The 16100-nt window shown below is 44.0% G+C and overlaps 1 protein-coding gene across 1 annotated transcript in view; it reads right to left on the bottom strand.

The window, feature by feature from the left end:
• Positions 1-16100, bottom strand: part of NME8 (NME/NM23 family member 8) — a 165528-nt gene that overhangs the window by 100744 nt on the left and 48684 nt on the right. The window contains exon 5 of the mRNA XM_069208147.1: positions 9738-9882. Coding sequence (XP_069064248.1) covers positions 9738-9882 — 145 coding nt within the window. The remainder of the gene's footprint in view (positions 1-9737; positions 9883-16100) is intronic.

Genomic DNA, 16100 nt, shown 5'->3' with positions numbered 1-16100 from the left:
GGCCCCCACAGTCCAGGAAACCCCTACTACAGGCCAAGAAACAGTCCGGCCAACAACATCAGCAGCAGCAACTGGACTTGTGCCACCATCTCAGGACACACAGGAGACCTGCATCTCAACCATACAGGCCAACACCATGCACCCTAACGGTCCCTCAGGCCCAGATATGGCACAGGAACACCTGCCAAGACCAAGGCCCCCTCAAAGAAGAAGTGACTCCGACAAGAACTGTCCTCCGAGTGTGCCACTGTACCACCGTCCACACCGTGTAATAACAACCACAAAAACTCTAAATGATAGATGGACATACCACCACTGCCACCAAACGCTGCAACCATGTAGCCAATATGGACATCCACCAGTAGCCCACTCCCATCACTGTAAACTGCACCATGTCATCCCTGCACCAAATAAAACACCTGTTCACCAATGTCAATGTTCCCTGTCATTATGTAGAAACGAATGGAAGTGTGGATGCAGTAGTCTTTGACATCATTTATTCAGTTCTTAATTGCAGGAATTGCACCCCACGCATAACATGTGGTTGTGCCAACAGAATTGTCAAACAAGTTGTCCATAATGTTACATGGCCCATGCAAACCTGGTCACAGTGACAATGTCTACAGACCCAACATCCCCATAGAGGAGAAGGCACACTGACAGTATGCCGCACAGACAGCCACATCATCGAATAGTCCCACATATCTACTGAAAGTAAAGTTGTATCAGTTGGTTCCTGGAATGTACATCTTCCCCCTTCTCCTCCTCACCATCACTCTCATCCCCTCCCTGAGGAAGCTGGTCTGGATATATAGCAACCACCTCCTCCAAGAGGGGGATAGATTTCCGCACAGCCACGTTGTGCAGCATGCAGCAGGCCACCACTATTCTACATACCTTTTCAGTCTCCTAGGCCAGGGATCCCCCAGAGATATGGAGGCAATGGAATTTAGCCTTCAGGAGACCTGTTATGCGCTCTATCACCCTCCTATTACGTCCATGGGCCTCATTGTAACTCCTCTCTGCATCTGTCGTAGGATTCCTCACTGGTGTCAGGAGCCAACGCATGTTGGGGTAGCCAGAATCACCTAAAAAAGGGGGCAAAACAGGACTGTCACTGACAACCCTCAGTGGCAGACAGCCTGGCTGTCTGCTATGTGCCAAAAAGTGTCAGACACACTTACCTATGATCCATCCTCTGTCCCCTTATAGTTGTTCCATCTTGTGTGGCACACTACTGTTCCTCAGCACAAAGGAATCATGGACTGATCCAGCGAACTATGCATTCACATGTGATATGTACAGGTCTGCAGTACACACCAACTGAATGTTCATGGAGTGAAAGTTCTTCCTGTTTCTGTACACCTGTTCACTTACTCTTGGGGGGATGAGAGCAATGTGGGTGCCATCGATGGCACCTATCACATGGGGAAGGTTGGCACAGACATAGAAGTCAGACTTGATGGCAGGGAGGTCAGCACTCTGGGGAAACCTCACATAGGACTGGAGGTGTCGTACAAATGCATTCAGGAATCTGGACAGTATAATGCTAAACATGGGCTGTGAAAAAACGGCACCCATGCCCACTGTCACTTGAAATAAGCCTGTGGCCAGGAAATGGAGTCCAGAGAGCACCTGCACTTCAGTTGGGATGGCATGCTGACTTCGATTAGCCGGTCTCAGTGCTGGATCCAGTAATGCACAAAGTTCATGAATAGTTGCACGGTTGAGTCTGTAATTGATCATGATGTGACGCTCCACCATTGTCCTCAAATCAACAAGTGGTCTGTACACCGATGGGGCCCTCCCTCGCCACAAGGGTCTGTACCTAGGAGGAGTTGAGAACACATGTGAGGAGCACACCTACATCTGCCCACAATGTTTCCTATTCAGCACCGCTGGCATACAAGTTGATGACACATATGCATAGTAGGTGTGAAACTGGAGTAACATGTCCTCAATGATACATCAGGACTGTTGTGGTGAGTAAATGTATATTTGTTCATGCCTATGGGGGTTGGGGACAATAGGGCCTGCATGGGGCATATGAGGATTTAATAACTGCGTAGTAAAGGCCAAAGTGTCTGCCCCCTCTAATCCAGGAATGTTGAAGTGGAAGTGAACTCATACCGCTAGCGGTTGATGTAATAGTGTAATTGGTTAACATGATTGTCAATGGGGATTCTTAGTGTATCATAATCGCCGCCGGCGGTAACGGTGCACACCGCTGTGGTGCATACGCTAACTCGTCACTCCAACTTCACTTGACTTCTGGATTTAGTGCATGCAGATACTCCACTGAGTGTGCTGCTGTGTCCTGCCTCTGGTCATGGAAATGGCACATGTGGCAGGAGCAAGGGCCCCGGCCTTCACCAGCAAGGAATTGGGGAAGCTTGTGGACAGGGCCCTTCCCATGTACGCTAAGCTCTACTGTCGACCAGAGGTACAGGTTTGGTGGTGGATTGGGGGGCATGGATGTGTGTAATGGTGGTAGATGGCTTTAAACATGTGTGCACGTTTGACACTGTACAGTCGTGGGATTAATGACATGCTGCGTGTGAGGTCCTGTTATGCTGCTGTAAATGTCCATCCCATAGTGGATGTATAGCCAGCTGAATGTAATTGCCATTGTCTAACCTCTGTGTTCCTTTTTCTGTGTGTCCCATATAGGTCAGCGCCCATCAGAAGAGGGGACTGTGGCAGGCCATCGCCAGGGAGGTGTGGACCCTAGGGGTCTACAACTGGCGGAGCACCCATTGCATGAAGCGGTGGGAGTACCTGCGGCTCTGGGGCGAGGAAGATCTGCGAGGCCCAGCTAGGGAAGTCCTCCCAACGAGGAAGGGGTGCCCGTCGGGCACTGACCCCCCCTTAAGCGATGCATTCTGTTGGTGGCGTATCCGGACCTGGATGGGCGCTTGAAGGCTGCACAGCAGACACAAGGTGGTGAGTACATGATCCATTGTATGCCTCCTTGATGGATGTGTGAGTGTGCTGTGGTGTGTATGCTGTCTAGTAGAAGGGACTCTGACTGATGTCCTTTTACATAATGGTCCCCATGGGGAGTAGGGTTGTAAGGGTCAGATCTGCAGTACTTCAGGTACTTCAGTGCTGTGGGGAATGGCTGTAGGGCAGGGTTGTGGCCACTAGTCATAGGCATAGCCATGTGTATAGCGGTAGGTGCTAACTGGTGGAATATATTCAGGGTGGGTGTATGTGTGAACCACTTATGTACTTCCATTCAGCTATTTACAATTGTCTCTCCTGTTTTGTCTCCCCATCCCTGTTCTCTTGTGTTGTCTGTGTACATCAGCATCATCTGGCGAGGGAGCTGAGGCACTGGCAAGTGGGGATGTAGCGGCCCAGGGTTACACAGAGGCAGAGTCATCCGACGCCAAGGGGACCAGAGGGTTGGAGGGCGATGGGAGTACCACGGTGGAGGCAACTACCACTGGAGGTAGTGACTCTGATACGTCCTCCGATGGGAGCTCCCTGGCAGACACTAGTAGGCCCACCCATTCTGTGTCATCTTCTGCTACCCCCATACCATCACCGCCCTCCCATTTGCTCCCCACCGAGTTGCCCGTGCCCGCTCACCCAGAAGGGTGGGTGTCTCCTTCGCCCCAGGCACCTCCTCCCCTGCTGCCCTCACGGAGGAGGCTATTGACCTCCTGAGAACCATCGCTGTAGGGCAGACAACCATCGTCAATGCCATCCAGGGGCTTGCATCAGAGGTGCAGCAGACCAGTGCCTACCTGGATGACATTTACGGTCTTTCCTACAGAGACCTTTTCAGGCTCTGGCCTCCTCTTTGATGGCAGCCAGTGTTCCATGTCATTCCGTCCCCCCTCCAACCACCTCTATCCCTTCCAGCACCCCATTCCATTCACCCGTCCCAAGCACACATTCTGACACGCAGGCACACACCTCAACACACAAGAAGCACACTTCAAAACACAAGCACCACACTTCCCACCACAGCCATACACACAGCCAGCATACACAGGCACACACACCAACATCCACTTCCTCCAGTGTGTCCGCATCCTCCGCCTCCCTGTCTGTCCCCTCTACATGCACACTCACAGGCACTGCACCCTAATTCAATAATGCTGACCCTATTCTTGCAGTCACCACAGACTCAAACATCCATTCATACACCCGAGACACCACACCTGCATTCACCACAATTACTTTAGTTGACACGTGCAGCACACTCACTAAACTTGCAGACACCCATACAACATCCATGTACACTGGCAGCCTGTCTTGTCCCACTGTGTCCACCCCCCTCCTCCCAAAACAATCAAATGCACCAAAACACCCACCCAACACACATCCACCACACCTCAGCAAACTGCACAGTCACCTGCACCCATGTCACGCACACGCTTCAAGGTCCAGACCCAAGCCCCCTCCACCTCCAAAACGTAAGGATAAGACCCCCTCCCAGTCGTACGTCCCCACCCCCACCACCCCCTGCCCCTGTTCCTTGAGGTGCCTGGATGCCCCATTGTTGCTCCTATGAGGTGGAGTACCTTTGCACTTGTGGGAGTCAAGTTTGTGCCATTTTGGCCCATCGGACTACAGACTATGGACTGGCCATTAGCCTTATGTTGCACTTCTGTTCCTCATAGAGCTGAATTAAAATGCCTGTGACCTGTGTTGTTTTTAACACACTCTGGATCCGTGGTTCATTGTTTCTTTGGTTGGGGGTGTTGGGCACATGTGTGTACTTTGGGCAGGTTGGATTTGCCTTGTGACGGGTAAGTACCGCTTGCTGTGGGGTGTATGGCTTGTGCTGTTGTGAGGAGTTTTGGGGCGTTGCTGGGTGGAGTGGGTGGGTCTGTAACTGTGCCCTTTCTTCCCTTGTTTAGTAGGTTGCAGTACTTACTGTCGTCGTCGGCGGTCTCGGTCGTGGAGGTATATGGCAAGGAGCAGGGCTGGCATGATCTGCAACTCTCTATCCATTTCTGCTCCGGTGTGTTGTGTGTGCCTCTGGTGAGTGTTTCCTTTTATTTGGTTTGTTTCCACCTGGCTTTGCGTGGCGGTGGTTCCCGCCCTGAAACTGACGGTGGTCTAGTACTTCATTATTTGATGGGTGGGTAGGGCCTTTCCTTCAGCCTGTGGGTGGGCTCTGCCTTCGTTGTCGGCACTCCTCTGCTGGCGGTGAGTGGTTTTCAGGCTGTCTGTTTTTGAGGTAGTTCATTATTTGGCGGTCCAGACTGCTGGCGGTTGTTACTGCCACCGGAGTGGTGTTTACCGCCGTGTTCATAATAGGGTCCTAAGTGTCTTTTCTCACTTGTTCCATAACGTATCCATAACTCTGACAATCCTTGACTTATGAACATTGTAACAATTCTAAGTAGCACAATAATAACATCTGTTTCTGTGTCATTTGACAGTACGAATTGATTGGAACCATTTTGAACAGCCCACTCAACATGTGACACAACACAAATGTGTGTTCCACCAGTTTGCTTATAAGATCTTGAATATTATAGTCTGTATCTTTGAATATATCTCTGCAGGCACCAACTCCTGACTGACAATAATTTTATAATTAGAAATTCAGTGTTCACTAAAGCATTAGCAATTGTTGGCGAGTTAACATCTTCATATTCATCTTGTTCGATGTTGGTGACTAGAATTTATCAAGTTGCGCAGGTATAGGTGTTGAATGTTTGATGCAGGCAAGGTCAATTGTTTCACTTGTAGACATTTGTCTGATTTTCTCACATTCTTTGACAGATAGTTCAAGATAAATGTCAAAGACAATGTCCACAACTACAGCAGTTTTCAATTAGGACACCTTTTCAAATTGAAATTATTCAGGTGAAAGGTTTTTTTCGAGCTCTTGTACGAGTTTGTGCTTCACTGGTTTGGTTGCACCGTCTCCATCAAATAATGCGTTTGTTGAAAGAAGATCATGCAACAGAATGTCCATGATAAATCCCCCTTTACTTTTAGCTACAGCCAGCTCTCTACATGCTTGAAAAAGTTGCTTTTGTAGCGGCTGGTTGGATGAAACACTTACTATGTCAATTATAGAGTAGAAGTTTAGCTTTAGTGATTATGTCAAACATCTTTTTCTCTTTCAATACAAATCTCTCCTGCTTCAGTTCTGCGTATAGTTTCGATCCATGTTCCAGGACATCTAGTAGACATGTCTATATATCGTTATCCACATATTGTTTGGTCAAGAAGTTGTGTAGTCGCACAGGCTCAGTCATTTCACAGGGGTTTCCTTGCTGCTGCATAAAATGAAGAAGGCTGTCAACATATTTATTAAAATGTTTCCCTCTCTTTCCCACAAGTTTGTGGGGAGAAATAGTTTCACGATGGTCTATTAATCTTGAATTTGCCATCTTTCTGAAAACATTACAAATAGAAAGGACTGCATGGTAAACTAGCTGCCAGAGAGCAACATATTCATTTTTATGTGTCTGACCAACAATTCCCCTAGGAACTTTTCTGTGATTTTTGGATTGTCTGTTCCAGTTACATATCTGGAGCCACAGGATTGAACCTTCTCTATCTGTCTTCCACCCCAAAATGTCTTTGGATGAATTTTCTGTAGAGGTATGTTTTTCCACCTCTAGCTTCTTCACTCTTTCCAAATAGCAGGACCCATATCTCAGATAGTTTATGCAATTGGAATTGCATTACACAGTAATCAGTGACTCCACTGTCTTCACGTGCAGCTCCCAATCACCTTTCAGATCAGCATGTACCAAGATTTTCACTAGAGCTATGATGTGTAAAACATTTCCCCAGTAATTGCAAAGTCCTGATTTTTCTTCACATTCTCTGACAAACACTACAAACTTGTTTTTCAGGTTTTCTGATTTTGAACTGAGTGTTTTGAACATTGTCTGGCTGTATATTATGTCTTTTGAATGAAGTGTACCCTATACCTTGTTCACTTCTGAGATAAGGTCTACAAAACCTAATTTATCATTCTTATTCCAGAAAGCATTGTTTCTATAGAATCAGATATGATGAGCATACCTTGTAACAAATTAACATAATGCGTTCCACTCAATACTGACTGGACAGTTTTGCTTCCAAAGATTTCAGCCTCAATAAGTGCATCGTCTATGCCACATCCACTGAGATAACTTCCTGCACACCTCAACGCAACTTTTGTCATGTTGAAAACGTCTGTCATTGGATAAAGATCATCAAATTTTACTGGATTGCTCATAACAATGTCAGCTACAAAATGGAAAAACCTTCATCACAGAACATTAGTAAAACAGGCTGGTCTTCAAGGTGAGCATGCGCATTTTGGAAACTGTTTTAGAGCTGTGTATACTGCAGCATAGTTTGTGATCGGAGATGATATAATTAGTAAAATTCCAACCTTCTCCAGTGTGATGGTATTCTGAAAGATCAGAGCAGGGATTCCAACCCACAGAAACTTGCTTTTCTTCATTCTTTAGTCTGCACAGAATAAGCAATATGATAAATTCAGTAAAATCAGCTTTGTGGTTCACAGCATCAGGTAGAAGAAGATCCATGCCCTCAGCCACTTTGAAACTTTCTGGTAGACTGGGACATATTGATGGCTTGTAGTGATTGTGCACACCTTGGCAAGGCAGTTGGGTTATAAGTTTGCAGCTTTGTTTGTTTATGCCTCCATCTGACACAGTTTGTTTTCCAGCAGCCACTTCATTGGTACAGCCTTGAAAAGGCACTGTAGCAGTATCATGTGTGCTGGATATACCAAAGAAGAGCTGTCTTCAAAATCAAAATGATCAAGAGCAGCAATTGTAAATCCTTTCCTGATAAAGTAACTTGGAAGCCATGTGCTGTCAGATTCAGAAGATTTGATAGCATGAGTTGCTAACAAGCTCCTGCTCGGTACTATGTCATTATAACTTGTTGATACACCAATCCTATTAATTGAAGTAATTAGCTCTCTACTTTTGCACTTGTTATAGATTGCGTGGGCAGTCATCATGTGTAGCAAGTTTTATTTTTGCTGTGATATAGTTCATAAAACATGATTTGGAAAGGACAGTACATTTGCACAACATAAGCCTGTTGGTTCATGGGATAATCTTCCACTTCTTCGCTTATATCTTCAAAGCCATCATCAATGTTGTTGGTTTCTGTTCCGAACTCAAGCACTTTAGTTTGTAACAGTTTTGCTTTGCTGATATTAAACAATCATGTAAAAAATGTTAAGACGACATCAGATGACACACATGATTTGTGGAGCTCTGCGGCATCCTAAAATTTGTCATTTAGTCCAAAATATAAATCTTTCAGTATGTTTCTTAAAATGGTTCCTGCTGATTTGACTGCATTCTGTGATCTTATTTTGGTAGCAAGAACTTCAGGAGTCAAATCAGTTGAGAACACCATAAGTAGCTCATTCTTTTTGATAGACTAACAAAAACTAATTCTGTCATTGTACATTCTCACCAGAAAAATCTTAATTTCATTATCATGGATCAATACCGTTTCATCAATGTTGACCGTTTTTTTTTAGATCTCACTGAGTGTGAACCCATAGCCAGCACTCGAGTGGCATTAAAACGTAATTTCCTTTTTCAAAGAGTGCAAACTTAACTGAAGGCTGGCAGTTACGTTGCTGTTGGGAGCTCATTGTACATTCATATTTTCAAATGTATACACACATGCAGTTCAGGTGGGCATACAAATCCAGTGCAAATATATTCACCTCGCTGTTTAGATCAGCTACGTGGCTGAAAACATCATCTTGGAAGAAACTAGCTGCAGATAAAAACATGTTTGCCCTTTCAGACTCATATGCTATGTACTTTGTTCTTTGATCATTTCCTTTGGCCCTTGTTCTGGCTAAAGCACAGATAACACATTGAAGATCTTCTGCTTTCTGATCTGTTATTGGAGGTAGACGAGGAGTAACTATTGATCTTCTAATTGGAAGGGGATTGAGTTTGGTTGTCATTGCTTTCTCAGAAGACTCGGATTCTTGTGACTCACTGGTTTCTGCTATTTTTCGACAAATATTTTCCAGGCTTTTTCCCACTGTATATGCCTTGTAGCACTTGTTGTTGCAATGATAAAAAATGTGATCCTCCTTACCCATCAGTTTGAATCTTTTGTGATCTTTGTCTTGCTGTATTAATGCAGCATCCCAAAGTCTCTTCTGTCCAGCTGCAGTTGATGTTAGCTTTTCTTTCTGATTAGTTTGGCATTTGGCAAATTTTTCTTTGTTGAAGGCGTCCTCAGATTTTGTAGTTAGTAACACTGTCAGGAGGTCAAGATCTTCTGCTACCACCTGCTTCACTCATGTATATGAATTTGAATCAACGGAAAACCTGAAACAATAACAATATTAAAAAAATGTACCACTAAGATAGCTGAAAACATCATTATAGAGCCACTCTTCTGGAAAGTGGCGGAAGGGTTACTCTGAGGAATTATTTTCTAAAATGAAGTATCTAGGTCTCAAGGTTCCTGAAATATTACATTATCACTGCAACACATCTGCCATTTTCAAAAATGTTGTCCAGAAAAAATTGGCCCAGATTAGCAATGTCTACCCAAGCTAAATTACTTCTCTAATGATACAAAAACACAACTCAAAAATAAAAACCTCTGGACAAAATTTGTTTTCAGAGGTACATCAAGGGACCAGGACTATTCAAAAAGACAGGAAGAGTGTAACCTTGTAATCTACTGCAAATGAAACAACTGCTGTAAAACATCTTATATTTTAGTACTATTGCTAACTATAAACTCACCTTGTCATGTACTTTATAAGGTCCGAAAAGAACTCTTTGTCTTCGTGTTCATGGTAAAATAAACGTGCCTGATCTTCAGTAAGCATGATCTCCTTTTGTATTGCAATCACTAAGCCTTTCTCATGAATCTTTTCCAGAACAGCATCTGCATTGGAAGCATGAATGATGAGAGAACTTATTTACAATTAGGAAGCCACCTTGCCTCTCTTTGCCATTGAAGCAGGTATTGGAATAAGGCTCATAGTGGAAGGCCACTCAAGTATCCCTAGAGCAGACAAAGCAGATAAAACTAAAATAAAGTTATTTTTCTGATTTAATAATTTTCATAAAATCAGTGTCTATAGAAGATCGTAATAATGAAAGGCAGACATCCATCTAGTGGCGTTTCAACCAGCGGTTCAGGGAATGTGTGAACAGAGATAGCATTTAAATGTCAACTTTGTACACATAGAAATATGATGCTCTAAAATAAGTAAGTATGTTTATTAATGCATAGTTAATTAAAATCATTACATGTTGCATGAACATAAAAGAAACAATTAAAATATTACTTTGCTTACGCAGTAAGCATATAAACCATAACATATTGATAGAAATTTGACTAGTCGGCGAAGTTAGTTTTAAAATTAACCTCTTTAGCAAGAAAAGCAGATCTAGATTTGAACATAGTAGCCCAATGTGATAAAACAGTATAGTGAGGTGACCGGGGCTAGCCAGTCACTAAAGTGCCAAGAGAAGCAAAGATCAGTCATAATTATTTAGTGCAACCTCAAAATGACTCTTTATTAGTGCAAAAAAACCTGTGTTTTATCCCATTGATGAAAAACAACACGAGGAGAACCCTCCTAGGTCTCAACCAAATGGGTGAGCAACTTTTTAACATGCAGTAAAAATTTGGTAGCTCTAGCCACTAGCTGTATGTTGTGCCCATTTAAAAGCACCATCACGGCTCAGCGACAAGATCTAATTTGTAAAGCGTTCAATGAGGGACATAACAATTTCTTTCTCATTGACGTGACCACCGGACAAATATACAGGAAATGTAAAATGCTTTCAGTCACAAGGGTGGCAGTAAACGCTGGCCAAGTTTGCTTCCACAATGGGACCAGATCCTTGGGCAGAATAACTCCCAGGTGGATTTGGAGAAGAAAAAGTTGGATGGTGCCTGCAAGGTGAGTCATGAGATAAGGCTGGGGATGTCAGACAGTATATGTACGAAGGACAAACCAGCTGTGGTGTTGTCTCGCCATGTCAGCTTTATCAGGTGTCGAAGAAGAAAAGTTTCGAAGCCTTGTTGGTAATTTTTTTAAACAAGGGAAAGGTGATATTGCTGTCCCCAGCTACTCGTAAGTTTAAGTTAGTCAAAGCTTGCCTTAGTACAGATGTCCACTATGAACTGTTGTCAGGCTGCAGCCCCATTTCTGTCCAACATAGGGTGGCCAACGTGTCAGCAGGGGCAGCTCTTAATTTCAGCCACATTTTTACTATTGCCCCCCCAACAAATCGAAGCTTGATGGAACAATCCAAATTCCAGCATCCCCTGAGCCTGAGATATATGCTTTGTTAGGTGGAAAATGTATTTAAACAGAACTGACTTAAGCCTGTTAAGCTGAGGGACATCACGCCCTTTAAGTAGCTCTAATCTAGGGGTTAGTGTTGGAAGGAATTTCGCTCCAATAACCTGCTGTAGATAACTCTGCGTTGTGCTGGCCAACTTTTTTTGTAACTGTATAAAGGCAAAGCGTAGCTTGTGAGCCACCCCACGTATTTACAATAAATGCTCTTTATAAGTTAAACTTGCATTCAGCGTTACTCCAAGATATTTAGAGTGTTTAACCTGAGCAATCAGTTTGCCGGCTGCCTCCCATTTGAACTTGGTGCGACTGGTGTTTTGTTTACCCGAAAAGCAGATCACTTTGGTTTTATTGTGGTTTAACTCAAGACCACACGTGGTCAAGTATCCCACCAGTTTGGAAATTAAGCACTGGAGACCCAACTGCATCTGGCTGAAAAGCACAATGTCGTCTGCATATTGTAAGACATGCACCGGTTTGTTTGCTAATTGTGGGGGGGGGTCACATGTCACTTCAGCTAATCTAGAATCAAGATCTGCTGTATAGATGTTAAATAAAGTCGGGGTTAGCATGCACCCCTGTTTTAATCCATAATACACAAGGATATTCCGGGTGATTCTGTCACCATTTCCAATTTTGACCTGAACCCAGGTGTCTGTGTGTAGATTCTAATCACATCTAACAATGTTGGTGGTATACCTCAGTTGGCTACTTTTGCCCATAATTTCTGGGGCAGCACTTTATCAAAGGTAGCTTTTAAATCTACAAAACAGGCATAAAGTGAGATGTGTTTTTCCTTGGCTTTTTTTTTGCAAGAAGTGAGACAGATAGAAGATTGATCAAGGTATTCATTCCGTCCCTAAAACCTATCTGTGTTTTTGGATTGATATTAATTGCAGGCTAAGTCTTTCAAGTCCAATAATAGATTAGAGGCAAAATGCTTCCACCTCTATCAAGGAAATTAAGCGATAATTTGTTGGTTCTGATAGTGAACCAGCTTTATGTATGGAATGCTGCCTCTCCATGACGGCGGTATGACATTGGTAATAAAGGCCTGATTGAACAATGGAATAAGGATCAATGTCCAGAAGGGTTTAACTTGCTTAAATAAATGGTTGGGGAGACCGTTCGGACCAGGAGCCCCATCAGATCTCAACTTCTTAAGGATTAACCACAGTTGTGCATTGGACAGCCACTGGGTTTCCGAAGAGGGTTGAATTTGGAAAGTTGAGGAGAAACGTTCCACTTTGAGTAGGGCGGGTAGCATGTTCCTTGCTTCCTGATTCTCTGAGAACTCTGCTGTAATGAAAGTTGACCAGTCCATTTCTGAAATTCCTGCATTGTCATGGCTGGTTCTCCCGTTAACCCGGGAGTTAATGTCAGCCCAAAAGCAGTGAATATTTTTCATTTTACATGCATGTAGAAGCTTCAACCAAACTTGGGTCTGATAAAAACGCTTGGCAAACCAGATGTTATTCTTATGTTATTGCCTTAAGGCTGATATTTGTTGCCTAGAATCATGGCTAGCCATTTAGACGTGTGGCCGAAGCTTTCTAACGGCCTTATATAATTTTATTTTTTAAGTCTGTGAATCAAGCGGCCCCTTCTTTGTTGGTTTTATGATTTTTAAAATTTTTGGTGCCGACTGCTTCAATACGACCCAGGCGCATCTTAGTCAAGGACTCCCAGAAGTGCGTCAGATGTGTATCATGTATGGGGTTGTACTATTGTACAAAATTAGATATAAAGAGGATTAAGGGCTCTATTTCTGCTCCCTTCCGTAGTAAACGCCTGAGATTGTAAGCACTTGATGTAATCAGCATATCATTTGCATGTGTGCTCTATGGGGGGCTGGTCCAGCAGCAATTAGATGTGCTGGCCAAAATGGTCACTCTCTACTCTGTCAAGAAGATTGTAGTGTGTAACCATAGGGAGTAACTCCAAGTCAATAAATGTATAATCCAGGTTAGAAGAAGATTATTTGTGACTCTGGTAAAAGCTGCTGGTTGATTTTGAGGTAAGCCACTGTTTAGTGAATAAAAACTCCTGCAGTCCAAGGCCATAACGCGTTCTTTCCTGAGGTGGTCATTTTTATGGTAGGATGTTATTACCGGTGGAATTTTGGTGCCCGAACTCGACAGGGTAGATTGTTTGTGGTCAAAATTATTTCCTAATAGGTGCATGTTAAAATCCCCCAATAGGACCAGCCTTGCATGGGGCAATATATATTGTAAGGATTTAACTAATTTGTGTAGGATTTCAAGTTTTCCTGCTTTGCCTTTTTTTTTATTTAGGTGGATATAGAGATTGCACACTAAAAGGCAGGACTCTGGAACTAAATGTGAGGTGCTTGGAACTGAAAATTAAACACATTGAGCCCATGAGAGTGCCAAGTCAATCGGAGCATGATGCCACAGCAAATGTGATCCAACGTATGTTGACATTCTGCCTGCTGCTCTGCCTGCCTTTGTTGATTTCGTGGCAGCACGGTGACATTCTTCGAAGCTTGTGAGTGTAATCAGCCTCTCTAACCATGTTTCCTGCAGCAACACAATGTTGTATTTTGACAAATGGTTGATGAAATCTTCCTCTCCCACCTTGCTACTAAGACCATTTATGTTCCAAGAGCACAAGTATAATATGCTGGAGCTGTGACTGCTTGAGATTCACGTTGCCATCGTATTCCCCCATGTGGCGCATGATTTATTGACAAGATATACTTGTCTTCTCTAACTGGAAGCACCAGGGGCCACTGTTTGTTGAATCCTGAAATTCAAAGAAGTATAGGGTGGCGGTTTGAAAGTGCAGATCGCTCCCCTTAAGATCCTTGTGCTCTGGGTGTTATTCCTCATTAGGTGGCTCTGTTTCGGATGAAGGGGTTGGAGTAGGGCTCTAATACAGTCTTTGACAGTTCTATACGCCATCTTAAAAAGCTGTCCCTAAATTTGCCCTACTAATGCAACAGTCCTGCTGTCTGACCAGGTAACTACTGTTATTTTGCTTCCTGGTAAAGCTGGATTGGCCTAAAATCAAATACGCTCTTCATGGTCTGATTGAAGATGTTTAAGGTTATCAATGGCCCGGACCAGCTTTAAGATGGCCGCCCTACTTAAAATATCATCCCTTCCTCTAGCCCTATAGTGAGGAATCATCTCAATCCTTACTGAGTCTGCTTCCGAACTGCCTCCATACTGTTGAAAACCCTCCTGGAGGTCATGTGCAAAGTTCCATAGAGGGTGACTTGAGGGTTGAGATAGTAGATTCATGCCATTGTTCACTGGCATGTCTCGGGTGTGTTCAGGAATGGCTGCCTGGGTGAAAGGCCTACCAAAGCTGCATTATAAGGGGGATTTGACTAGTGTTGAGCTTGACTGGGGTTGCCGGGCTGATCATTAGCCAGAACGGAGGACTGAGTGATTGCTTGAGCCTGAGCAAAGGAAGCCTGTCTTGGGCTAAGGCCAGTTTGTTGGTTGCCCTGAAGGTCCCTTGAGATGTTGTAAAGAGGCGCCTTACTTTAGACCTCTGAATTTGAATCATTGGATACCTGTGGAACTATTGGCCAGACTACAGTGTCTGGGGCTACTTGAAGAGTGTCTCTCCTTTCCAGTTGAATGGGCTCTGAGGATATGAACTCTTTAGATTGCAAAAGGTTGTGTGGTTTGTTTTGTTGAAAAGCGGGTAAAGTGGCTGTGATTTCTGCTGGTCGTTGTCCTCCTTTGTGGATTGTAAATGACCAGAGGGCAGTAATGTTAGGTCTTTTTCTTTATTTTGTTTGTTTTTCCTTGCCTTCCTGAGACATTTACGCTCTCTCTTGGACATGGGTGGCATTGCTTTTTGGATGCCTCCATCCTGAGATCTTGTGGGGGAGCTCTGTGAAGGACTGTAGACCAGGAGCTCCAGTGAGATCTCAATATTCATTTGCTTTGCGGTCCCCTCCGTGACTTTTTCTGTCTCCAGCACAGCACCTTAACATGACTCAAATACTGGTTTCAGTTAGAAGGTGTCCTGCACACTCCCTCACCGGCTTGCTTCGTGGTTTACCTGCTTAAAATTCTCATTGACAAATTTTGAAGCAAGTTCAAGTGCCAAGGAAGATTTTGAAAGCTTAACAACAGTCAAGATTTCTGCCAGGATGGACGGCATTGTTTTTATGTGATCTAAGAAAAAGAGCATTGACACGAGTGGTAAACTGTGTCAGGATCTTTCTGCACTCGCTTGATAAGATTGTTAAGATCTTGCAACTTTTGGTCAATGCTAATGGCATGGGTTGCCAGGGAGTTTAGAATGCCAACTTGAAGATCACGTTTTTCTGAGTGAAAAGAAAGGGCTGAGGAGATCACCTCCATTGAGTTTAAAAGTGGGGCCCACAAGGGTGGTGACACAAGTGCGTTGTGGCCCGTATCATATGTGGCCACCTGGTCATTTGCCTTTGTCCCAGCATGCTTCGGTGGATGCTGCTGCAATGATGAAACTTGTACAGTGGTCCCCAGCTTATTACTAGGCTCAAAGAGAGTCACCACGTTACTATGGCCCTTACAGAGGGGTGAATCTGTGATGAGCCCTAGGCTGTCCCCAAAGTTTGCTCTCCCTGGCAGACAGGCATCACACTTAGCTGGTTCATTGGACTGTTGGGTCTTTATTGGAGAAAGCAGGACATTATAATCGTGTTTGGGGCCCGAAGTTACAGTAACATCCTGCTGCTCAACAAGACCATCATCAAAAGGGCTCATTAAAAGCTCTTGTCTTTAGACAGAAGATTCCGGAGATTTGTCTGGAGAGAGATTAATTT

This window comes from Pleurodeles waltl, chromosome 2_1, assembly GCF_031143425.1.
Source record: "Pleurodeles waltl isolate 20211129_DDA chromosome 2_1, aPleWal1.hap1.20221129, whole genome shotgun sequence".
Lineage (NCBI taxonomy): Eukaryota > Metazoa > Chordata > Amphibia > Caudata > Salamandridae > Pleurodeles > Pleurodeles waltl.
The sequence above is the reverse complement of the archived record's forward strand: the minus strand, read 5'-3'. Positions and strand labels throughout refer to the sequence as shown.